This window comes from Opisthorchis viverrini (assembly GCF_000715545.1).
Source record: "Opisthorchis viverrini unplaced genomic scaffold opera_v5_3, whole genome shotgun sequence".
Lineage (NCBI taxonomy): Eukaryota > Metazoa > Platyhelminthes > Trematoda > Opisthorchiida > Opisthorchiidae > Opisthorchis > Opisthorchis viverrini.
In genome coordinates, this window is record NW_008751659.1 from 1004240 (window position 1) to 1019452 (window position 15213).

The 15213-nt window shown below is 40.4% G+C and overlaps 1 protein-coding gene across 1 annotated transcript in view; it reads left to right on the forward strand.

Annotated features, from left to right (window-relative positions):
• The window catches only part of T265_12511 (hypothetical protein), a gene marked incomplete at both ends in the record, with an annotated part of 67656 nt that overhangs the window by 31964 nt on the left and 20479 nt on the right, over positions 1 to 15213 (forward strand). The window contains 5 exons of the mRNA XM_009164147.1: positions 379 to 465; positions 6675 to 6749; positions 8264 to 8344; positions 12443 to 12472; positions 14690 to 14761. Of these exons, the coding sequence (XP_009162411.1) occupies positions 379 to 465; positions 6675 to 6749; positions 8264 to 8344; positions 12443 to 12472; positions 14690 to 14761 (345 nt within the window). The remainder of the gene's footprint in view (positions 1 to 378; positions 466 to 6674; positions 6750 to 8263; positions 8345 to 12442; positions 12473 to 14689; positions 14762 to 15213) is intronic.

Sequence of the window (15213 nt, forward strand, 5' to 3'; positions counted from 1 at the left end):
TGGATCATATTGAAATTCAGTGAGCGGTGTTTCACGGAGAAACGTCCGTTTTTAACTCATCACAAATATGTGTCGGACTAGGTTGTGGTGTTTTACGGATTTGAGATCAACATACTGAGAGGATGTTTGAAACACATTGTTTCAGTGCACATCATATGGGCAAAAATGCGAGCGTGAAGGCAATCAGAGCCCCAAGCCATACCACGCTAACAAACATACTCTGGTACTTGAAATTCTCGTTTTTTCTTCATACTATATGTATTCGGATTTTATAATATCCCCAGGTTTTTTAAAGTTTGACTTGCCCGTTCTTTAATTGTAGTGTCTGACACCAAAAACCTGATTCCATCATGTCGTTATCGATCCTCTTTCTCACAGATGCGCCTCAAACAAGGAAATCTACTCGGGGTCGCTGGAATCGATGTCCCACTTCAGTCTTTCAGAGATGCACTGAGAGGATGGCAAGTGAGTATAAAAATATAACCAACTCATTTTAGCTGTGTAGAGAGAACGAAAAATTCGTTCCAATCCGGCGTAAAAACAATCTGGTGTTCTGTTTATTCTCACAAGATGCAGACATCGAAAGATTCGCTGTGTTTTGTTTCATGCAGGAAGTTCTTGTGCCTACATTTTGTTGTGGGTTTGTCAACTGACCTTGTGGATATTCCGAGGATGAACGACGGAAAACGATGTATTTTACTGGCTACACTCTATTATCATTATCAAATGAAACAGTCAGGTTTACTAATACTACCTACGTAGTCTAGCTTGCAAGAGCCAGACTACTCAGTGATTGATTCAAAATATGCTCTGCACATTACCCCATCTCTAGTGAGGGTAGGTTTGTACGTATTTTCTGCGCTTTAATAGAAAAGGTGAATTGTACTAAAAATGCCAAACAAGATAAACCTGAGAAAAATGAATTCAGCTCTTTTGATAAGCGTGACAATTTTCTTGTGTACGTCACGGAACGTCACCCATTCCAGTCCAGCGAAGTGGGATGTGATAATGAAAACATAGTTACTTCTTGAGAAATTCATAAAACTGTCTATATTAAAGCACTCCGGGGTAAATAGTATTCACTATAAGGGTGATAGCTGTGACCGGGAAAGAGATACTCACCTTTTTTACGATCAGTGTTCACTGGAGAACGAAGCAGGCAATACTTCTGTTGGTGTCCACCTTGTATTACTATCAATCGATTTCTCCAACCAGAAATCTTATTTCCTCAAGCCATTACACATTTTGACCCACTTATCTTTCATGGTGAAGACGTTTTTCAAGATCGTTCTTAGCTTACTAATGAGTTTATAATATTCCATTCAGTAGCATCCTTTCTAATTTAGGACACAGTCTATACAAGATTCATCTCAGCAGTTATCGGCTGCTACCATCGGTATTATAGATTTGCCGGCTAATTAAAGAACTATGCTTTCACCAAAGGTTCTACTGTTTCATATTGCCATTTTCGCCAAAGCGTTATTACTCAGAAATGAAAGAGTTTTGTGCGGTCTTCACCATACACCTATTCAACCAATTGACGTCCGTATCCACAAGCAATGAAATTAAGCTCACATGCATTATTTTATCCGATCGCCGTCCGTTTCCATTGTCTGTTTTCATGTCTGCATAATGAGAAACGATTCTTTCCAGGGTGTATAAGATGGTCGTAAAATTGAAATCAATACTGTCTCTTCCGGTGTCTTCTGTGGTGTGTAGTAAAGAAATAAAAAGATAAACTGTGATATTAATTTCCGGCGATTAGGCTTCCACTTGCTTGATGGATTTTGAAAGCCTTCTGAATGGTGAGTTTTGACACGCAGGATTCATCACTGCCAAATTTCAGTCCACGACTGAACCTGAAAGATTAATTTTATAACAAACCGATGCTAACCTTTAAATGCGGCAGTATAATGACAGAGCAGCCAAAAGCATTAAACCATCTGCGTAAAAAACTGGAGGATCGCAGATTTGACGTGTATAATATGCATGTTTTAACTGTAAACGAAAGTTCAAACACTGCTTCGGATTCCACTTCCATGTACGTGAGTTTAACGCGGATGGTGACTACTCTTATTGCATTCCACTACCAAACAGCCAGAAGTCTTTCATCGTAAACCTATTAATAAATGCAAATTTCGTTGTGTATCTTTTGTGGTGATAAAATATTGGCTTTAAAGACTATGCAACTTATACTTTAAAAAATTGATATCTTCCAGTGTGCCATATGCTTGCTTGTTCCGCAACTGAACCAGCTTGAAACTTATACGGGACTTTTAACAGATAAAATGTGCCGAAGAATTTGCATGAAACCTCCGCATGCTTCTTGAGGCCGAATTATCGACGAAACAACTGAATGATCGATTGGTTGATCGATCGACTGCTGGGGAAGAACTGACTGTGGCATACACCACTTAAGATTAAGCAGCTGACCGAGAATTAATGCACTTGTATCAGGATATATGATTCTACTCGAAATAGGTGATAGGTGAACTGCAATATTCGGTATCCATTTCATACTGATGCTTTTTTATTTGAATGTATGTTCCACTGAAATTTTCTGACACTTCACCGCTTCCTTTGTATACTAACTCAAAGCAACCAGCTGGTCCACAACAGCCTGGTATTTATGCTTTACTTATAGCTCACAGCAGAAAATGCGCACACAAGATATTTTTGTATTTTTTAACGCGTATCAGGATATCACTTATCCATCCTATATGAAATCCCAACCCCAACTTACAGAACTGCCTTCACTAAACATTTGCCATTTAATATCGCAGTTTTTGCAGCATGAAGATTACTTTTGGATACTTGGATTATAGTCTGTATTTGCCGATCTAATCTCACTGGATTTTCAAAAATTGGCTAAAATAGGGGGAATGAATATCAGCATCCTGGCACCTTCTTCGAAAATAGAACCTCTGGATAGAACTCTCTTGAAGATGACAGTTAAGAAATCTTTTTGTGAATGTATGTTTTTTCCTAACGTAAGGAGAAAACATGCGCATTCAAGACATATTGCATAAGATAAACATAAATTTGTACTTGGAGTTATTTACGGGAACTCATAATACACACTAAACGAAAAACGGAAATTGGTGAAGAATCTAAGGGACTGAAAATATTGATCAGCAAATACTTCATCATACCAGTTGGAGTGTTACGTAACTGAAAGATTGATATTAATTTGCGCCATCAACATTCAATTCACGTGGATGTGACTAAAAACATTGTAGGCTTTCTTAAATATAGCGTATTTTTAGCCGTCAAACACCGACAGATTCTTGACGGAAAATTTGCCCACCGTTCTGGTTTGTTGACGGCTCTAGTCAGTTTACCTTGGTGTCCCACCTACAAGCCACGAACCGAAGTACAGCTGTTACAACTCCGTTCCCCGGAAAGAAGTAAAAAAAGGGAAGGGGGGCCGAATGCTCAATACGATGGTAAACAATACGTTTACGTTAAATGGCACTACTTGTCTGATACGAGAAGGAGTAAGCGAGCTACATGGAAAACAAGAGAGTTTAATGCAGGTCGCCACTGTCTGTCTGATTTTGTCGTAACTATCAGGGCTACTTACCATTCGTTTTTCTTATCTTGGGTTCTCTTTCCGAGGCTGACGGCGTGCGAATCTCTTGATAAACACTTCCATGCGTCGTTTCCAAGTCACGGACTTGGTAACCTTGGTCCGTGTTTATCCGAAACACAACTGAGGGAAGAGAACTGTGCGAGTCAGTCGGCCATCTGGCTTACGAGGCACACTGTCCAACCATCGTAACTCAGAGGTTGTGACCAGCTAATCCGTCTAGGAGACGTTTCCCGCTGGACTGATGATCCAGCGGACCCGTGCAACGCTTTAGCGGCACCGATGACCAAACACTAAGAGTCTTCGGAGAAATTATGCACCCAGCACCCAATTCTCTGACCTACAAGCTGGGACAGATTGGACAGTAGGAATATCCAAGTCGTCCTTGATAGTCAAGTTAATGTCATGCCAACAAGAGCTGTCATGGCCTTCTCGGTTAGGGAAGTAACTCCGTCTTTCGCCAGTCCGCCAGTACGCATTTAGCCAAACTTATCTACCTCGTTGATAGATTCATCTGGAGGCATGAGGATTTGGTTTAATCCCAAGTAATTCTGAAAATTCCGGGATTAAACAACTGCCTGATTATTTAGGTGTTCCAAAGAAGGGAATATCTCCAGTGAACTCAATGTCTGTCCTGGAATATTCCGGTTGAAGGAATGCTACAGGCGAGTAAAGAGTGAGCCCTGTTGTCCTAGTCGTTTGCTCCCGGTATAGTTTTTCTCCCATCCGTGTGAGAGTTGTTAACGCTTGTTGTGATGTGCAAGTGTCCTCGGGCAGAAGCTATCAAAGACTGTCGTAATGGCCACTTCCACCTTTTCCCAGTTGTCGTCTAAGTTGTTATTATAGCCATTGTACCCTTTAAGTTATAAATGTCCTTCTTCCAACCCAACTCGATATAGCTAAGCTACAGAGAAACATTCCACATGAAAAAATAAATAGCATTGCATCAAGCACCGTGATCTGGAGATAAAGCGAGTGGATACGCACGTTCACACAGTGCCTTGTCAGAGTCAAGTAGTGTAATCTAAACTAAGCGGTAAACTTGTATCAAGACTTCAACTGGTAGCTGGCTGTCATATGGTTTGTAGTTGGCATCGTTCAAGCCACACCTTGTGCTGCCTAAAAATAAATGAATTTCACCACTGAGGAAGTCCTTCCCCCTCAATTATGCAGCGCGGCTCCACCACAAATCAGCTTCCAAAATGGCCTACAGGACTTTTTGTTTAATCAATGTCAGATACGACATCTTTACTTCCAGTCGACTTATGCACCAGTGTCAAATACCTATGGAAGTTTTTTTACAAGCGTCCACCACAAATCAGCTTCCAAAATGGCCTCCAGGACTTTTTGTTTAATCAGTGTCAGACACGACATCTTTACTTCCAGTCGACCGATGCACCAGTTTCAAATACCTATGGAAGTTTTTTTTTTACAAGCATCAATCTGTCATAGAAAAAATAAATAGCATTGCATCAAGCACCGTGATCTGGAGATAAAGCGAGTGGATACGCACGTTTACACAGTGCCTTGTCAGAGTCAAGTAGTGTAATCTAAACTAAGCGGTAAACTTGTATCAAGACTTCAACTGGTAGCTGGCTGTCATATGGTTTGTAGTTGGCATCGTTCAAGCCACACCTTGTGCTGCCTAAAAATAAATGAATTTCACCACTGAGGAAGTCCTTCCCCCTCAATTATGCAGCGCGGCTCCACCACAAATCAGCTTCCAAAATGGCCTACAGGACTTTTTGTTTAATCAATGTCAGATACGACATCTTTACTTCCAGTCGACTTATGCACCAGTGTCAAATACCTATGGAAGTTTTTTTACAAGCGTCAAATCTGTCATATGTCGGAGTGTATGCAAGTGTAACAAATCAACGCATTTTCGCGCGCCGAGATGCATTATTCCCAATAAAACAAGTCAAATAAATGGCAAAAACATAGATATTTGTTATAGTCTAGTCCAATAAAGGGCAAGCTATACGCCATAGGCAATATAAGCTTTTTCATCAAGCTCGCCGGACACCGTAAGTTTAAATCCATCAAATCTGGGTTTGTTCCGAGCGTCTTGGATTGTAAGAATAAACCGCGACCTCCTTGTGCATTGTTCAAAGACACAACATACATCAATCAAAAGTAAAAGTTCGAGAAAAGATTACGGTTGCCTAGATTGACACAGTTTACGGACGCTGGAAGCTGTACCATGGAACAGATGCCTTGAATTTAACAAGCATATTTTAGTTACCTTGTCCGGTATACGTTTAGGCACGAGGTATTGGTTAGATGATTGACAATTAAATGAATCAAAAAGGAGTTGTTGAGGGACATTCGAAGAGGGTCACTGAATGAAGTACCGTGAGGGCAAATTCTGCTTCCTTTTTGCACTTGTCGAATAATTGATCTGTCTGACATGACTAACCTTGTGCTTTTGTCTCCAAATCTGACCCGCACAACAACATGAGGATGTAGGGGTTTGTTCTGGAACTTTTCAGCTAGCCACCAACCTGAAGGTATGAACCGACAGGCATTGTGCTTTAAAACACTTTAAGAGACCCTCGACAAAGCCAATGACTGGAAGCTCTAAACTACTTGTGGGTCGAGGTACTAATGCTTGTCTCTTAGAACCATCTCGGACTCTTGGGTTTTTTGACCCTACTATTGTATAAAAATGATGTTGGTCGCCCTTAATCACCTGTCGCAACCAACTGTACCACTTTACTTCCTTCAACCTCTTAGTAACAGTTCTCATATTAAGGGATCTCCTTTTCTTCTTTGTCTTGCTTTCTACTGGCTTTATCGGCATAGTTGAAACTTGTAGAACTGAGATTCAGCCTGGTAGTGCTCAAGATTATTACGGCATTTCAATTGGACCACCACGGCAAATCTGACGAAATTCATAGTGACCAATCGAAATTATGTACAGGACACCTTACCATGGAATGGATGTCACTAGTTTGAGGAGGTTCAACAGTGAAACCTGTGCTGTGCTAAACTCCAGTTGGTTTGAGTTCATGGGTCATCAAATTATGTATTTTTTCTTATTTACACTTGACAAGCTTACCGGATTCTTTCCTCTTATTCTTAGGCTGGAGTGAACAACTACTTGTTTGCGGTGGACAACAACGGATTTGTCTTGTTTCATCCGGGCTATCGACCGGTGGTAGGTTTCATCTGTGACTCCAAAAACCTTACTTCCGGTATTTGTTCCTGTTTATATATATATATATATATAATCTTTACGATACACATCAGATGATTCCAATCTCCATAACTGCATGTTAATGACTGCTGTACTCATAACTAGTGATACGTTGTCATCAGGGAGCGTAAACATTCATCGGCGGTAGATTCCTGAGAGAGGTGTTTCTCAATAATTTCGCAAACAAGGCAATAGCCGATTTTTCGCAATCCTATCAAATACTTTTTCTGTGTTCGTTCCAACGTATGGTAACTATGAACTACAAAAATAGATTGATGAAACCAATTTGAATTTTTCTAAGGCCTATTTCCATCCAGCATATGTAAACTGATCAACTACTCACGAGTAGTTGGATAAACGTGGATAAAAAAGCTGGCCATGGGAAGGAATACCAGCGCCTTGGAGTGACCTTGCATAGTTTATAGAGAAAATTAAGCGCCTTGGTAGTCACCTGCATAGTTTATAGTAGAAAATTAATGAAGATGAATACGACAAAGATGTGAAAATGTTTGTGTGTGTTTCTTGTGCAGTTTGGATACACTGACGACGTGCAAACAACAGGGGCGTACTCGTAAAGGTGAACTTAATTATTCGTATCGATAACCATACTAGTGCGTCCGTAAACGACTATCCGGGCTTGTGACAATAAGAAGTAAATGTCACCCAAAAGATATTTTATTCAGTAACTGAATTTACTAACCACGCCAGAGACTATTAGTAAAGAATTGAAATGTTTTCCCAAGCACGACATGTTTTTGGAAGATATTATCCAAACGATTAATAGAAGGCAGTAAATATTTTGCTGGAGAAACGTTCTCTGACTTCTAAGACGATGCTGCAATTTCATAATTTGAATCATAGCAGATGTTTCGATAACATCATCGTTGACAATGGTGCTGACATTGAGAAACGGTAAAATGGGTGAAGAAGTACGGTATCCACTAATCCATGTCAAGTTCTATAAAACAAAAACAATTTTGCTGAATGCGTTGATCTGGGTGTCATTCAGTGTTAAGACGAAGCCAGCCATTTCTTTGCACAATTTTTAGTTGTTTGTTGTCATTCGTTCAAATTAGACAGCGAACCACCAAAGTAAACCTTCCTTCTGAGAAGTTGGGACTCGAGAGGCCAGTCAACAATGTTCGTGCAGTGTGCAATCCCTGATTGAAATATGAGTACCGCTGTGTCTCATCTAACTAGGAATTGATTGGGTTGCTGATTAGCCGTATGGTTAGGATTTCATTTACTAGACTGAAAGTCATGGGTTACAAAAACCTGGAGTTTCTTGAAGTGTACTTGGATGTTGACGCGACAAAATGATGAAAGAGTTGTACAGTAGTCTCCGGCATTTCAAGTTAAACTGATTCCACCTACAGTACAAAGTCTCCAGGGGAAACGGTTGAGTGCATATCTTATCAGGTCTGCTTTTAAAAGTGCATCTTTTGAAATTTTTATTTATTTATTTGTCATCACAGTACAAGTCGACTTTGAAAAGCCATTATCAGAATGTGGATTTGAACGAGGTAGAAGTTCCACAGGATGTCAAAATTGATCCGGTTAGTTCACATTGTACGGAAAATCTCCCGATGTAGTTTGAAAAATGTTGTGCACTTTATGTCGATTATGACGATTGGATGAATTTTGATTTGTGACTCTTACAATGCTATATTATTCCGAAATTTTTGATTCAAAAAATTCACCGAAACATAGCAATCAAATACATTTTTTAACCAAACGCAGATCAATTGGTAATAGTGCTAACTATAGATGAACAAAACATCTGTCTAAAGTTGTGAGGCACTTTTGTCCTCACCAAGACCTAAATACTAATATCCGTACACTATCCAGCGCTCCAGCAGCGTGTAAATGCAAGAAACACCTCAGTTGAATCATTAGAAGTAGATTATGTTGAATGAGTTGGGTATGCTCTGCAGTGGTTCCAGTGCGCTCTAAATTTCTGTGGCCCATGGTGTTCCAAATAACCCAAAAAGGATTCGAGGCCGACAAAAACTTTCCTGGAACGGTAGAATTTCACAGTCAACTATTAAGTAGCTGGATTCGAAGTGCTGGGCTCCGTTCGAGCAGCTCAATTTGTATTTGTGCGCAAAAATGCTGCATATTTTTGCCCTGATGTCTGGATTTGTAGGTATAAATAGCCCAGTATATTATATTTATATCTGGCCAGCACGTCAGCTGACTAATTTTGGGATGAGGTTGAAATACGCGGAGATTATTGAACGAAGATCAACTGAGCAGCACCAAAGGTACGTTTAACCGTTTCAGATAAACAACGTTTCTGTTGTAAACTTTGCGGATGTGCGAACTCACCAGAATAATTACGCCAGGACAGGAGCACCATGTTCAAAGGAGAGTGATCTGAATATGGACAGCATCTGATTGGGAAGTGTGAACAGAGTGGCCGTTGGAAAACAGTTGAGTCTAGGTAGCGGCTAAGATTTGAGCTGCAGCACTTGTCCATTAACTTTGGTGAATAACGGTTCTCTGAGCAACTGAACTTAAAGCGCGACGTGCCCATTGGAGAACTGTGGCAATAACTCTGGCGTAGGATATCAGCCTCAGATTATTTTATTCTACTGAAGTTGGAAGTACAATCGTTTTGCCTTAAGTATCAATGAGGCAGCAACCCTTTAAGTTGCTTTATCATCTGTAAAACCGGGAAACTTATCCAATTCTCCGTTTTGAGGATTATGGACACAGAAGAAAATGTAATGATTTCCCACTTGATAATTTTTAGTTAAAATAGCAAATAAACCATCCACATAACATCTGTATACTTCCAGTTTCTTGGTTGTCCGTATGTATGCCTGCGAGCACCGGTTTCAGTGAAATTCCCATTTGTTTAAACTGTATAACATTCAATAGACACTGTCCATTCGTTTCGCAGCTGTAACGTTGTCGTTAAATCGTCGTTTTGACCAGCGAATTCACTTTTTCATGCTGCACATCGGCAAAAAATTTCATATTTTCAACAAATGAAAAATGGCTGTATAAACTCGCTCCGGAAGAGTCTTGAGGTGCTTATAAGAGTAGTTCATCTATAGCCATTACAAGCAATCATTTGTCGGATACCAAATCTGGAAGCACACCCACTAAGCCTCATTAGATACTTCCCTTTGGAATTTGCACAAACGCTCCATCGCGGTTTTTAAACAAAGCCTAAATGTAACAGTCAAATCGTGATTTTTTTCATTAAATTTTATAGTGACGCCATGTTTACTGCTAGCTGCTGACATAACTGTCAACGAGGATAGCGGATTTTGAGAGGTTTCTATTATTGGTGCACAGGTGTTGATAACCGTAATACAAATCAGGTGTCTGCACTAATGAGTCTTTACTGTGGTTGACAGCAGTTTACAGAGGCGATTTGCCGCATGTATAAAATAAGGGGCAATATAAAATGTGGAGCAAGACAAAAAGGAACTTATCGTGTGCGAGAGTGCCTTGGTGAAAGTCCGGATGGTGGGAATGTGTTTTCCCCATGGTATTGCTGCTACACGTGTTCCATGGTTGTCCGTGGACTTGTGGAGAGGTTGACTTCCTGCTCCCTGCGCGCGCGCGAGTCTGTGCGCTGACCGTGTTCGGTTTCCCTATGTAGGTCCGTTTGCGTTACCTGAGCGCGTCAGCACATGAGTAGTTGCTACGCTCACAGACAATCGATGCCCGGTGAGTCAGCTTAGTGTGACGTGGTTTGAGTATCAAAAAAGATAAGCCTCGTGATCCAGTGAGCGACTGTGAGCTGAACAGTCAAGTGTGTGCGTTACGGGGTGGCTACACTATCGCGAATCTTTTATAAAAATACTCGAAGTGGGTAGAATTGCATCCAGCCAGACGTAGCCAAGTGAAAAATTCTGAAGGGGTTTACTGACCTTTAGTAGTGGATGCAGGAAAACGGCACTACCATGCAGAGAGGCCGTTCCGTTGAGGACCCTACAAGCACTTTCTACCAGATGTTCCATGTGACTGACAGTCCAATCGCGTCCTTCCTAGCATTTTTACAAGTTCCATACCGCTATGCTAGATTCAAATGAAGAAAGTGCAAATTTAAGAACAGGAGTAAAACTCCAAGAGAAGCAACATCAATCTTCACGGATGGTCCACTAACCGGTAAAGCAAACCATCAAGAAAACACGGTGAAAATACGACACTCACATTAGAGTAGGGAACATGGCTGGCCCGAAACTCATGACGTGACCGTATGGTCACATTGATCAGTTTGCAACAAACAAAAACCACCTACACAACCAGCACAATCTATCATTGTTCTGTCAGCCATTAGCAAATCCTGATGCGGACGGTGGTGCCTCAAAGCAGCACACTGTTGAACCAGGAGGACACCCCCCGAAAACTCTGTGGGTTATAAATCAATAATCAGACTATCTAATGGGCAGAAATGATCTGTGCGTCAAATCTCCCCTTCCCGGAGAAACATAGTGAACAGATCATGTAGTTTATCCATCAGGCCGATATTTATTTTTCTCAGTTTCAAAATACATATACCCTGAGTTTTTTGAGTGGCACAAAACTGTGTCTGTCAACATCTACGCATAAAGTGATTTCATATCTTGCAAAAGTATAAACAATTCCACGAATGATCATGCGTAGTACAATTCACTTGATAAGGCTTATTTTTGCCCCAGAAACCCTGATTAGTTGCCAGGCTTTCGCTTGTGCACCGATACGCCGAAGTCACGTTACGGCCAAATCACTATTTTTGCTACAATGGAGTTGGTGATCAAGCGTCTGAAGAAGAGATAAAGTTGAGTAACCTTCCAAGTCAATGTTTGGACTAAAGAATCTGCGAACTAGGTCTACCTAGAATACAGATTGTGTAGAAGTGAGTAGGATCTTTTTTGCAATATATCACCAAGGAAAAAATGAGTCTACTTCGAATGCAAGACAGAAGGTTGTTTCAGGGTAATTTTTTTGGGAAACTGTAGGTTGAAAGCGAATGGGTATTCTTACTAGAGGAACACGGAGAACTCATTCAAATTAGGCGAAAAAGATCATGAATAGCATTAGGTTACGTTACTTGATCCTCTGAGTGACTTCTGCATTGCGCCACATTTATATCGGGGAGCGATGCGCGTTATTCATCGAATATTACGTTTGTGCTGTCAAAATATTCACAATTTATGCGGTCTTGTTGCAAGTTGCTACACATTATCATCCGCCTGAAACAGGTTTCAATAACACTTCTTCAAAGTGTTTGTTCAGAAAAATGTGCAGAATCTGCAAATATTTCGAAGAACTCTCTCAACACATCCACAAAGTGGGAGGTGAATAATCGGAACTAAACTCTTCACCAAATGTTACCCCTTAGCTTCACTCCTCCACATTTCATCGCCAAGTCGAACCGAGTAGGTACACGGGGATTCTATCCTCTATGGCTGCTAGAGTGAGCTTATAAATTGCTGTTCGCTGCGGTTTTAGGAAAAACAGAAGTACAAGTAGAAAGGATGTCCGTTGGTGAAATAAGTGTGAGTAACTTTTGGCCATAACTAGTACGAAGCTGTAAACACACCTATCAACAATGTCCTCATGCAGCAAAAAAAGATCATTTTTCTATCTTCGAGTTTTTTTTAAAATTAACTTTGCAGTCAACTAGTGGTATTATTCTGTTTTTTTTTGCGCAGAATACCGGTACCCCAGACTATGCTACTCCGGTAAGTGTATGCTATTCCTGATCAAAAGAACTTTTTTCATGTTGTTACTTGCCAAGATGCAGGTTTCCGCACCTAAGTCACCCTTGAGTATTTTTTTAGGTTCTTTATACCTGTGGATATTCAGCAGTTACGTCTCATTGCAGTGCGTTTTTTAGGCTGGTTAGTTTTGAGGTTAAGTTAGCTAACTACTTGTTCACTTTATTTTTTTTTAAAAAAAAACAACGAATGCTGGATAAACCGAGTCATTTTAAGGGATTCAGATGAGCAGAAAAACCAGACCACAAGTGAACCTATATGGAATTTTGGACTGTCATTTTTAATCAGCTTAGGCTGAATCAGTTGATAAAACCACGGTATATTCAAGTGGATTCATCTTTCGCTCACTCATCGCTGCACAGTTATCCCCTTTGCAATCATATCATTTTGAAAGATCACAGCATTTTAGGCCTGTTTGTCCTAGTCGACCATGAAGTTCAAATGCATAAGCTACATGCCATACTCTAGTGAACCAAAGTGACATGCAGGCTCTCTCCAAACTCTTTTATATAGCTCATTATCACTAAGCTCGATTTAGTTTTTTTTCGCGTACACTGGAAAACCGTAATCTAGATGTAAGACAGGACAGTCATTAAAACATCAAGATCAATCCTTAACTGGATGTGGAGAAAATTGCTGAAGCTGAATCCCATAAGTAGAGTGAGTTATCATTCTATGAATCGATTGAGAAACTTTATTTTTGATTTTAAAATAACTTGTGGACCCAGACACCAGCAAGTAGAAGTATTTATTCATATTTTCATGTTGTTGACAAAAACCTTATCAGCACATCAGCTTTTCCGAAATGAATACGTATTAGCCTATACAAAAGTAGTAACACCTGAATAGTTTTTACCCAAATATGGTCCGAATATGTTTAAAATTTGATAGACAATGGTAAAGAAGTTACGGGTTGAAACGCACCACAACAGGGTTTACGATGTATGTAACCACAACTTTTTGAAAATCACCGTTAAAGTTTGTAACCCCTTAAAAAGAACCAAAAGCGCTTTGCCTAAAAACTTGGCCACACCTCACCGTGGGTATGTATTGGTTGAACTAACTTCGGCGTTGTTCAGTCGGTTCAAACACCGGTATTTTTCTCCGCGTTAAGGACAGGTAGTGAGAGGTCACGCGTTTCGACTCTCATGCGACATGCGCTTTAATACGCTTATAACCACTGAAAACTCACCTAAACGGTGCGAGAAGTGATTTTCCCATTTGACGTGGTATAACATGAAACTCCTCTAGGAAGGTGCGTAAAATAAATCGTTACCTAAACGGTGCGAGAAGTGATTTTCCCATTTGACGTGGTATAACATGAAACTCCTCTAGGAAGGTGCGTAAAAATAAATCGTTCAGCTGTAGCACCCTTTCGGTGCTTCGCTGCCCTGCCACCAGAAAGAAACACGAGGGCTGGGATACTGCCAGGTCGCCAAGGCTAGACAAAGGAAGTCGAGAGGCAGAGGCCAGGTTCGAACTACGGACCTGATGGTCTGTAAATTCGTGCTCTAACCACTTGCTCCTTCTCGCATCCGAGAAGGTACAAGCTAAGACCCGTCACGGTGAGTAGATTAGAGAAGTTTCCAGTGTCTTCGTATACTAATATCGCATGCAAAGAAGTTCCCCGAAAAAAAGATCTGGCCGCGTGCGCCAGCGCTATCCTTTGCTTCATCATTATATCGAAAAACAGAATCACCAAAGATCAATTCGAAATATACAAAAATATTATACTGTCGATGGGTATGACACACAAGGCTTGGCACACTCAGTAAGCGGAAGTTTTATTAATAGTAGAGTTTCATGTCTCATAATGGTCTTTTAAAATACATCGCTACATTCAATACGCGGCATGCAGCTCCTCAAACTCACCTTGCCAGTAAACTTGACATTTCGAATTAAAAGTTCAGTATTAGCTGAAGATGTTTTGCCAGTTAGCAAGCAAATATTCATGCCAAAATTTTCTGCATCAAATATAACACAGAAAATACTTAAAGGTGTCTTTTTGTCTACCTAGTACTTCAATTTATAAGCTAATACGTGAATTATTGCAACAAACAGGTCAAATTCATAAACACGCCTTACAATATCCTCGTAACACTTGGTGGGCATACTTTCAATTAAGAGTTTCCAGTTCGTCCACTAGGATCCTGTGTTTATGCCTTTTCTTTGTTTCTCCAGCTGCGAGAAGCAATGGTTGAAAGAGAACGAAAATCAAATGAACTCCCAGCCCAAATTGTCACGGATAATTTTGTAAGCTCAGAAAGTCTGTTTTTCATTACGACACGTTTACGGTTCCATTGCTAGAAAAGACGTTTTTTGGTATATTTATAGTGAGGTTACGGTTATAAGCAACTTCTGGGGCACTTCCACTTGTTTTTTTAACAATCAAGGATATTAAATATCTTTTAAATCCGGAAAAGTCATATTTTAGTTGACAGCATTCAATTTGCTGGGGAGCTAATTGACTGATGCCTACTTTGGAACATTTGGATCGTCATGAACCTTCTAGGTCATTGAAATTAAGCCTGGAAAGTCGATGGATGCGCGCTGCAGTTAACTTTCACAGACTGATGGTTTGGCGTAGACGTTGACTGTGCCCAGCATTACACTCTGGATAATGAAGAAGTTACTCCGTGGGCTAAGAGCACTCTGCACATACGGAAAGTAATAGGTTCGGTCAACTGAAATCAACATTAGGTGAA